This window comes from Oncorhynchus mykiss, chromosome 10, assembly GCF_057628025.1.
Source record: "Oncorhynchus mykiss isolate SJ-2025 chromosome 10, ASM5762802v1, whole genome shotgun sequence".
NCBI lineage: Eukaryota > Metazoa > Chordata > Actinopteri > Salmoniformes > Salmonidae > Oncorhynchus > Oncorhynchus mykiss.
Window position 1 is genome coordinate 9,352,501 of NC_143031.1, and position 10,000 is coordinate 9,362,500.

The 10,000-nt window shown below is 46.4% G+C and overlaps 1 protein-coding gene across 1 annotated transcript in view; it reads left to right on the plus strand.

The window, feature by feature from the left end:
• The window catches only part of LOC110534851 (teneurin-2), a 140,242-nt gene that overhangs the window by 88,483 nt on the left and 41,759 nt on the right, over window positions 1-10,000 (plus strand). Inside the window, exons 6-8 of the mRNA XM_090188885.1 lie at window positions 3,220-3,425; window positions 5,345-5,540; window positions 8,912-9,013. Coding sequence (XP_090045011.1) covers window positions 3,220-3,425; window positions 5,345-5,540; window positions 8,912-9,013 — 504 coding nt within the window. The remainder of the gene's footprint in view (window positions 1-3,219; window positions 3,426-5,344; window positions 5,541-8,911; window positions 9,014-10,000) is intronic.

Sequence of the window (10,000 nt, forward strand, 5' to 3'; positions counted from 1 at the left end):
GTAACAGACAGAGAAAGAGCAAGAAGACCCTGGCTTTCATTCGTTAGTGAACAAATTACAACTAGTTCTCTTGTTTGAATTATAGTGGAGCTTACCCTGTCTGGGGCATAACTGTTCTAGAATTGTAATTGCATCATGTTCTAGAATCGTAATTGCATCATGTTCTAGAATCGTAATTGCATCATGTTCTAGAATTGTAATTGCATCATGTTCTAGAATCGTAATTGCATCATGTTCTAGAATCGTAATTGCATCATGTTCTAGAATCGTAATTGCATCATATTCTAGAATCGTAATTGCATCAACAGAGTGTACACAGGTTCTATTGAAGGAGCTAATTGCATTATTTACCTTAGTTAGTTTGACATTTGCAGTCGGCGCCTAATCTAAAGATGACACCAAGGCTCGCCGTCTGTCCACCATGTTGCCGTAATGTCGCAGTTTCCCTAAAACACTAGAAAACACGCTCTCAGATAAATCCTTAGTAATTCCTCCCTCATACCGATGCACATTCGTTTGATTTCTGCTAAAACCAAATATCCCTTCCTTCAGTCTGTGGAATTGTCTGGCCGTCGTAAATTAGGAGGACTGTAACAACACCATGTAATCCAGCGAGAGGAGGCGTAGCGTGGGTGGAAGGTGCTGTGAAACCGCTCTCTGAAGGGTTTTTCCCAGCGTCGGCTTTGATGGAGGTCCTCTGGAGTGGTTCTGAGGAGCCGCCAACTACGAGCTGTCTCATGAGCCGACACACAGACAGACGCACACTGCCCGTCTGGGCCGAGCTGGTTTGTTCTAGTCAGACGCGGAAATGGAGTGTTTGAATTTGCCTGGGCTTCATGTCATTAGAGAAGGTTGTGGAAAGGACAAGATATGAGTGAGTGCACATCTGTCATCTGTTGGGAATGGTACCAAAACCCTTCATTCGCTGGGAAGATACAGCAGTCTGGTTGGGCTCTCCTGGGGTTCGGTGGCACTGGCAACAGTTTTACATAAGACTGTGTTGTGGCAGACTTCAGACTAAATTGTTGATGCCTCCCCTAACTCTGGGGCTTGGGTCCTGGTGTCTACAGGAGGTGAGGTGATCTCTGCTGTACAGCCGTAGAGAAGGAGATGTAAGACTGTTCTGGGAGCCAGTCAGAGCATTGTGGTTATAAAGACTGTTCTGGAGGCCAGTCAGAGCATTGTGTTTATAAAGACTGTTCTGGTTCATTGTTGTTAATGCTGATGTGTCTGTGATCGTCACTGTCAGGACTCTGGCGGTTCCACTGAGATGTTTTTAGGAGGAATAACACCCCTTCCTTAATACTGTGGGAGGAACATATCGCTACCCAGGACTTCGTCTCTCTCTCTCTCTCCCTTCTTCTCTCTCTCTCTCTCTCTCTCTCTCTCTCTCTCTCCCTTCTCTCTCTCCCTTCTCTCTCTCTCTCTCTCCCTTCTCTCTCTCTCTCTCTTTCGCTCTCTCTCTCTCCCTTCTTCTCTCTCTCTCTCTCTCTTTCGCTCTCTCTCTCTCTCTCCCTTCTTCTCTCTCTCTCTCTTTCGCTCTCTCTCTCTCTCTTTTGCTCTCTCTCTCTTTTGCTCTCTCTCTCGCTCTCCCTTCTCGCTCTCTCTCTTTCGCTCTCTCTCTCCCTTCTCTCTATCTCTTTCGCTCTCTCTCTCTCTCTCTCTCTCTCCCCCTTCTCTCCCTCTCTCTCTTTCTCTCTCTCCCTTCTCTCTCTCTCTCTCTCCCTTCTTCTCTCTCTCTTTCTCTCCCTCCCTCCCTTCTCTCTCTCCCTTCTCTCTCTCTCTCCCTTCTCTCTCTCTTTCGCTCTCTCTCTCTTTCTCTCTCTCCCTTCTCTCTCTCTCTCTCTCTCTCTCTCCCTTCTTCTCTCTCTCTCTCTCTCTCTCTCTCTCTCTCTCTCTCTTTCGCTCTCTCTCTCTTTTGCTCTGTCTCTCGCTCTCCCTTTTCTCTCTCTCTCTTTCGCTCTCTCTCTCCCTTCTCTCTATCTCTTTCGCTCTCTCTCTCTCTTTCGCTCTCTCTCTCCCTCTCTCCCTTCCTCTCTCTCTTTCGCTCTCTCTCTCTCTCTCTCCCTTCTCTCTATCTCTTTCGCTCTCTCTTGCTCCCTTCTTCTCTCTCTCTCTCTCTCTCTTTCGCTATCTCTCTCTCTCTCCCTTATCTATTTTTAATGCAGCCAGAGGTTTCTCAGCTAGGAAAATATCAAATCATTTTGGGTTAACTACTCAAAACCAGAGTGGGAAAGCAACGCCTGCAGCAATTTGTCAAGTGTTTTTAAGGGGAGATATGTTGCCCTATGGAGAACTATGATGATGAGCCTTCACCACTGTCTCCCTCCACAGTCCCATGAGGACTTCACGACCAACAGGTCTGGGAATATTATCCTACCGAGCGAGGAGCGAGGAGAAGAATGACAGCAGATCTTTAGTTCCTCACTGTCCCCATGGGGAAAAGGGGCTACATCCTGTAGCACTGCTATGGAAACATCTAGAAACCTTTTACAGTGTCAAATTATTATTAGTGTCATAACTAAACACCTTGTATGACAAAACAGCATCTCTGTGTTCGTTTGTTCCTGCTATGTAACACAAATATTTACATTGCATCTCCATAAGCTGGAGAGGTTGACATTCTACTTCTTATCACAGTAGATGTGTTCCGTCAATAGAGATCTGAGGTACATCTCTTTGTCTTTGTCACTCTCTCTCTCTCCTCTCTCCTCTCCTCTCCCTCCCTCTCTCCTCTCCCTCCCTCCCTCTCTCCTCTCCCTCCCTCTCTCTCTCCTCTCTCTCTCTCTCCTCTCTCTCCTCTCCCTCCCTCTCTCTCTCCTCTCTCTCTCTCTCTCTCCTCTCTCTCTCTCCTCTCTCTCCTCTCTCTCTCCCCTCCCTCCCCCTCTCCCTCTCTCTCTCTCTCTCTATCCTCTCCCTCCCTCTCCCTCTCTCCTTTTTCTTCCTCTCTCTCCCCTTTCTCTCCTCTCCTATCCTCTCCTATCCTCTCCTCTCCTATCCTCTCCTTCTCTCACCTCTCCCTACCTCTCTCTCTCTCCTTTTTCTCCCTCTCTCTCCTCCATCTCCATCCTCTCCCTCCCTCTCTCTCCTCTCTCTCCTCTCCCTCCTCTCCCTCCTCTCTCTCTCTCTCTCTCTCTCTCCTCTCCCTCTCTCACCTCTCCCTCTCCCTCTCTCTCTCTCCTTTTTCTCCCTCCCTCCCTCCCTCCCTACATCTCTCAGGGCCATGGGTGTACAGGAACAGTAGTATAAGTACAGGTGAGCTGGAGGTAGGTCGGCGGCTGAGCCAGGATGTCCCCCCAGGAGTGTTCTGGCGTTCCTTACTACACCTCCGCCAGCCCCTGTTCCTCAAGTTCAACATCTCCCTGGGCAAAGACGCACTCTTTGGGGTGTACATCCGCAAGGGCCTGCCCCCCTCCCACGCACAGGTACCCTGTTCTCCCTGTTGTCCCTCCCTCCCTCTCTCCCTCACTAACCCTGTTCTCCCTGTTGTCCCTCCCTCCCTCTCTCCCTCACTAACCCTGTTCTCTCTGTTGTCCCTCTCTCCCTCACTAACCCTGTTCTCTCTGTTGTCCCTCCCTCCCTCTCTAACCCTGTTCTCCCTGTTGTCCCTCCCTCCCTCTCTCCCTCACTAACCCTGTTCTCCCTGTTGTCCCTCCCTCCCTCTCTCCCTCACTAACCCTGTTCTCTCTGTTGTCCCTCTCTCCCTCACTAACCCTGTTCTCTCTGTTGTCCCTCTCTCCCTCTCTAACCCTGTTCTCTCTGTTGTCCCTCCCCCTTCCCTGCCTCTCTAACTCTGTTCTCTCTGTTGTCCCTCCCTCCCTCACTAACCCTGTTCTCTCTGTTGTCCCTCCCTCCCTCTCTCCCTCTCTAACCCTGTTCTCTCTGTTGTCCCTCCCTCCCTCTCTCCCTCTCTAACCCTGTTCTCTCTGTTGTCCCTCTCTCCCTCACTAACCCTGTTCTCTCTGTTGTCCCTCTCTCCCTCTCTAACCCTGTTCTCTCTGTTGTCCCTCTCTCCCTCACTAACCATGTTCTCTCTGTTGTCCCTCTCTCCCTCACTAACCCTGTTCTCTCTGTTGTCCCTCTCTCCCTCACTAACCCTGTTCTCTCTGTTGTCCCTCTCTCCCTCACTAACCCTGTTCTCTCTGTTGTCCCTCTCTCCCTCACTAACCCTGTTCTCTCTGTTGTCCCTCCCTCCCTCTCTAACCCTGTTCTCTCTGTTGTCCCTCCCTCCCTCTCTCCCTCACTAACCCTGTTCTCTCTTTTGTCCCTCTCTCCCTCACTAACCCTGTTATCTCTGTTGTCCCTCCCTCCCTCTCTAACCCTGTTCTCTCTGTTGTCCCTCCCCCCTCCCTGCCTCTCTAACTCTGTTCTCTCTGTTGTCCCTCCCTCCCTCACTAACCCTGTTCTCTCTGTTGTCCCTCAATCCCTCTCTCCCTCTCTAACCCTGTTCTCTCTGTTGTCCCTCTCTCCCTCTCCAACCCTGTTCTCTCTGTTGTCCCTCTCTCCCTCACTAACCCTGTTCTCTCTGTTGTCCCTCTCTCCCTCACTAACCCTGTTCTCTCTGTTGTCCCTCTCTCCCTCACTAACCCTGTTCTCTCTGTTGTCCCTCTCTCCCTCTCTAACCCTGTTCTCTCTGTTGTCCCTCTCTCCCTCTCTAACCCTGTTCTCTCTGTTGTCCCTCTCTCCCTCTCTAACTCTGTTCTCTCTGTTGTCCCTCTCTCCCTCTCTCCCTCACTAACCCTGTTCTCTCTGTTGTCCCTCTCTCCCTCACTAACCCTGTTCTCTCTGTTGTCCCTCTCTCCCTCACTAACCCTGTTCTCTCTGTTGTCCCTCTCTCTCTCCCTCACTAACCCTGTTCTCTCTGTTGTCCCTCTCTCCCTCACTAACCCTGTTCTCTCTGTTGTCCCTCTCTCCCTCACTAACCCTGTTCTCTCTGTTGTCCCTCTCTCCCTCTCTAACCCTGTTCTCTCTGTTGTCCCTCTCTCCCTCACTAACCCTGTTCTCTCTGTTGTCCCTCTCTCCCTCTCTAACCCTGTTCTCTCTGTTGTCCCTCTCTAACCCTGTTCTCTCTGTTGTCCCTCTCTCCCTCTCTAACTCTGTTCTCTCTGTTGTCCCTCTCTCCCTCTCTCCCTCACTAACCCTGTTCTCTCTGTTGTCCCTCTCTCCCTCTCTAACCCTGTTCTATCTGTGTCCCTCCCTCTCTAACCCTGTTCTCTTTGTTGTCCCTCCCTCCCTCTCTCCCTCTCTAACCCTGTTCTCGCTGTTGTCCCTCTCTCTCTCCCTCACTAACCCTGTTCTCTCTGTTGTCCCTCTCTCCCTCTCTAACTATGTTCTCTGTATTCAGTATGACTACATGGAGCGTCTGGACGGGAAGGAGAAGTGGAGTGTGGTGGAATCTCCTCGGGAGCGCCGCAGCATCCACACGGTGGTTCTGAACGAGGCCATCTTTGTTCAGTACCTGGACCCTGGCACCTGGCATCTGGCCTTCTACAACGACGGCAAGGACAAGGAGTCTGTCTCCTTCAGCACCGTGGCTCTAGGTGTGGTGCTGTTGTTATATTTACCTGCTTTGCTTTACACGTCTATATTCTCCTTGTAAAGCCAGGGCGGAACATTTAGGATTCTGGTAGTAAGTAACACCTCTGAGTGAGTTTTACAAATTCACCCTTCCAGGATTGCATCCCTGTTGGTCTGACAGGCTGAGACTGATATTGGGAGTGAGCGCTGATAAAAGTGTTGGATGGAGATTGAGTCATAAAAGAGATGTATCCCTGTGGAGTGTCTCTCCGTTTGTACACAGCTCCCGTCACACAGTTGGCCCATCCCCGAACAGTAGACAAACATGAAACAGCTGAGAACAAACGAGAGGTAAAAACCACAGGAAATGTAGTAGTATTCGTGACTCTCTGGTGTCACCCATCAAAGAGAAGCACTGTGTCCACACGGCACACGTGTGGGGCTCCGCTGCAGTAAACGCACGACACAACATCTTTTGATTTAGAGATTTTAATTTGAATGATAACCTTCTCTGAGGAGGATGCTACTGAGAAGAGAACCAAACAGAACAGAACCGGAGCTTGAGCTAGACTGAAAGAGAGCAGGAAGTGAGAAAAGACGGACGGCTCGGCTTGGCAACTCTAACTCCTAACTGTTCCCTAGAGTCCTGTGCAGGTCCAGCCTAAAGACGCACGTTGATATACACGAGGCCAAAGCAAGCGTTTCGTATTCATACGGTAGACTCTCTTAGTAAATGAATACGAATCTGCTCATTGTTCATTTGCCTTTTATGCTTCCGTGAACCTCCAAATGGTCCGTGGGGGAGGCACCACACACGACACGCCACAGTGGTTGGAGTCTCTCCCGCTGCCGTATCGCCATGGGGACACTGAGTGATCGAACCAATTAAATTACTTGAATTGTACTTACCTCTGTAGTGGGGATGTGTACTGGTGGGGGGGGGGGGGGGGGGGGGTAGGTAGCCTAGTGGTTAGAGTGTAGGGGGGGTAGGTAGCCTAGTGGTTAGAGTGTAGGGGTGGCAGGTAGCCTAGTGGTTAGAGTGTAGGGGCGGCAGGTAGCCTAGTGGTTAGAGTGTAGGGGCGGCAGGTAGCCTAGTGGTTAGAGTGTAGGGTCGGCAGGTCGCCTATTGGTTAGAGTGTTGGACCAGTAACCAGCAGGTAGCCTAGTGGTTAGAGTGTAGGGGCGGCAGGTAGCCTAGTGGTTAGACTGTAGAGGAGGCAGGTAGCCTAGTGGTTAGAGTGTAGGGGCGGCAGGTAGCCTAGTGGTTAGAGTGTGGGGGCGGCAGGTAGCCTAGTGGTTAGACTGTAGAGGAGGCAGGTAGCCTAGTGGTTAGAGTGTGGGGGCGGCAGGTAGCCTAGTGGTTAGACTGTAGAGGAGGCAGGTAGCCTAGTGGTTAGAGTGTAGGGGCGGCAGGTAGCCTAGTGGTTAGAGTGTTGGACTAGTAACCGAAAGGTTGCAAGTTCAAACCCCCGAGCTGACAAGGTACAAATCTGTCGTTCTGCCCCTGAACAGGCAGTTAACCCACTGTTTCTAGGCCGTCATTGAAAATAAGAATTTGTTCTTAGCTGACTTGCCTAGTTAAATAAAGGTAAAATTAAAATAAAATTAGGGAGGTTATCATGTGTGGCAGGGGCTGTGGAGGGAGGACGTAGGGGTGTGAGGACATTTGGGATGCTAAGAAGTTGTAGTTTACTGAATCATTTAAATAATGTGTTAAACAGTCACACCACAGAGGCATTCTGAATTATCTGTGCAGTGCATTCTTTTATATTTCTTAGCTAATTGTCTCTCTGCTAATGGATGTTTACAGATAAACAATGGGAATAAGAATTCCTGAATCTCAACAGATGCACGTATCACTTGCCGCCAGGAGCTGCCCACACAGTAGAGTGCCCGAGATCATTCTTCTATCAAATACTAGTCGTTCTGCGTTAAACTCTATTTTAACAGACTATTATATTAGCTATATAAAGGCTAGCAGGTTCAGCCTTCAGTAAAACTTTAATGACTGTTAATTATTTAGATGTGTCTCATTATGAACAGTAGGGAGGTAAGAGGTGACAAGGGAAGGAGTCTGCCTGATCAAAACTGGAATGAAAGAAGGTGTTAATGAGAAGGATAAAGAGAGGAGGGAGAAGGAGAGGGATATTAGAGGAGGGGGAAGGAGAGGGATATTAGAGGAGGGAGAAGGAGAGGGACATTAGAGGAGGGAGAAGGAAAGGGATAAAGAGGAGGGAGAAGGAGAGGGATATTAGAGGAGGGAGAAGGAGAGGGATATTAGAGGAGGGAGAAGGAGAGGGATATTAGAGGAGGGGCAAGGAGAGGGATATTAGAGGAGGGAGAAGAAGAGGGATATTAGAGGAGGGAGAAGGAGAGGGATAAAGAGGAGGGAGAAGGAGAGGGATATTAGAGGAGGGAGAAGGAGAGGGATATTAGAGGAGGGAGAAGGAGAGGGATATTAGAGGAGGGGGAAGGAGAGGGATATTAGAGGAGGGGGAAGGAGAGGGATATTAAAGGAGGGGGAAGGAGAGGGATAAAGAGAGGAGGGAGAAGGAGAGGGATATTAGAGGAGGGAGAAGGAGAGGGATATTAGAGGAGGGGGAAGGAGAGGGATATTAGAGGAGGGAGAAGGAGAGGGATATTAGAGGAGGGAGAGGAGAGGGATATTAGAGGAGGGAGAAGGAGAGGGATAAAGAGAGGAGGGAGAAGGAGAGGGATATTAGAGGAGGGAGAAGGAGAGGGATATTAGAGGAGGGAGAAGGAGAGGGATATTAGAGGAGGGGGAAGGAGAGGGATATTAGAGGAGGGAGAAGGAGAGGGATATTAGAGGAGGGAGAAGGAGAGGGATATTAGAGGAGGGGGAAGGAGAGGGATATTAGAGGAGGGAGAAGGAGAGGGATATTAGAGGAGGGAGAAGGAGAGGGAACAATCACATCCTTCTCTATTGTATATAATATTTAATCATTAATATATATGAATATATATTTGGTTATAATAATGATATATTAATATATATTTGGATTTAATAATAATATATTAATATATATTTGGATTTAATAATTATATACTAATATATATTTGGCTATAGTAATATATGAATACATATTTGGTTATAGTAATATATTAATATATATTTGGATTTAATAATAATATATTAATATATATTTGGATTTAATAATAATATACTAATATATATGTGGTTTTAGTAATATACTAATATATATTTGGTTATAATAATATATTAATATATATTTGGATTTTATAATAATATATTCATAAATGTTTGGTTATAATAATATATTCATATTTATTTGGTTATAATAATATATTCATATATACAGGATTTAGTTCTAATAATAACTTGTCTGTTTCAATCCTTGCTGTTCAATTTTAGATTCAGTGCAAGAATGCCCGCAGAATTGCCATGGAAACGGAGAGTGTATGTCGGGTGTGTGCCACTGCTTCCCAGGGTTCCATGGCATGGATTGTGCCAAAGGTACCAACGTTGTTATCACCTAGATTATATTGGTTTGTATAGGTATGTTATAGGTATTGTATAGGTATTGTATAGGTATATTATAAGTATTGTATAGAGGTATATATTATAGGTTTTGCATAGGTATATTATAGGTATTGTATAGGTATTTTATAGGTATATTATAAGTATTGTATAGGTATTGCATAAGTATATTATAGGTATTGTATAGGTATATATTAAAAGGTATTGCATAGGTATATATTATAGGTATATTATAGGTATTGTATAGGTATATATTATAGGTATATTATAGGTATTGTATAGGTATTGCATAAGTATATTATAGGTATTGTATAGGTATATATTATAGGTATATTATAGGTATTGTATAGGTATTGCATAAGTATATTATAGGTATTGTATAGGTATATATTAAAAGGTATTGTATAGGTATATATTATAGGTATATTATATGTATATTATAGGTATTGTATAGGTTTTGTATAGGTATATTATAGGTATTGTATAGGTATATATTTGGTTATAGTATTATAGTATAGGTATATATTATAGGTATTGTATAGGTATATACAACGCGGAGTGCATGGATACAGCCCTTAACCGTTCAGCCAATCAGCATTCAGGGCTGTTCTTAAGGACACAGCCCTTAGCTGTGGTATATTGGCCATATACCACAAACCTCAGAGATGCCTTAACGCTATTATAAACTGGTTACCAACGTAATCAGAACAGTAAAAATAAATGTTTTGTCATACCCATGGAATGCGGTCTTATATACCACGGCTTTCAGCCAATCAGCACTCAGGGCTCGAACCACCCAGTTTAAAATATTGAATATTTGACCCCCTATCTTGAAACTCATAAAGGGTCATGTCCAATATGACAATCTCAACATAACTAATCCATATATTAAAATAGAACAGGACGCGAAGCCGTCGTCTTGCACCTTGTCTTACCTGATGTGTCTGTCATTTCACCTACGTT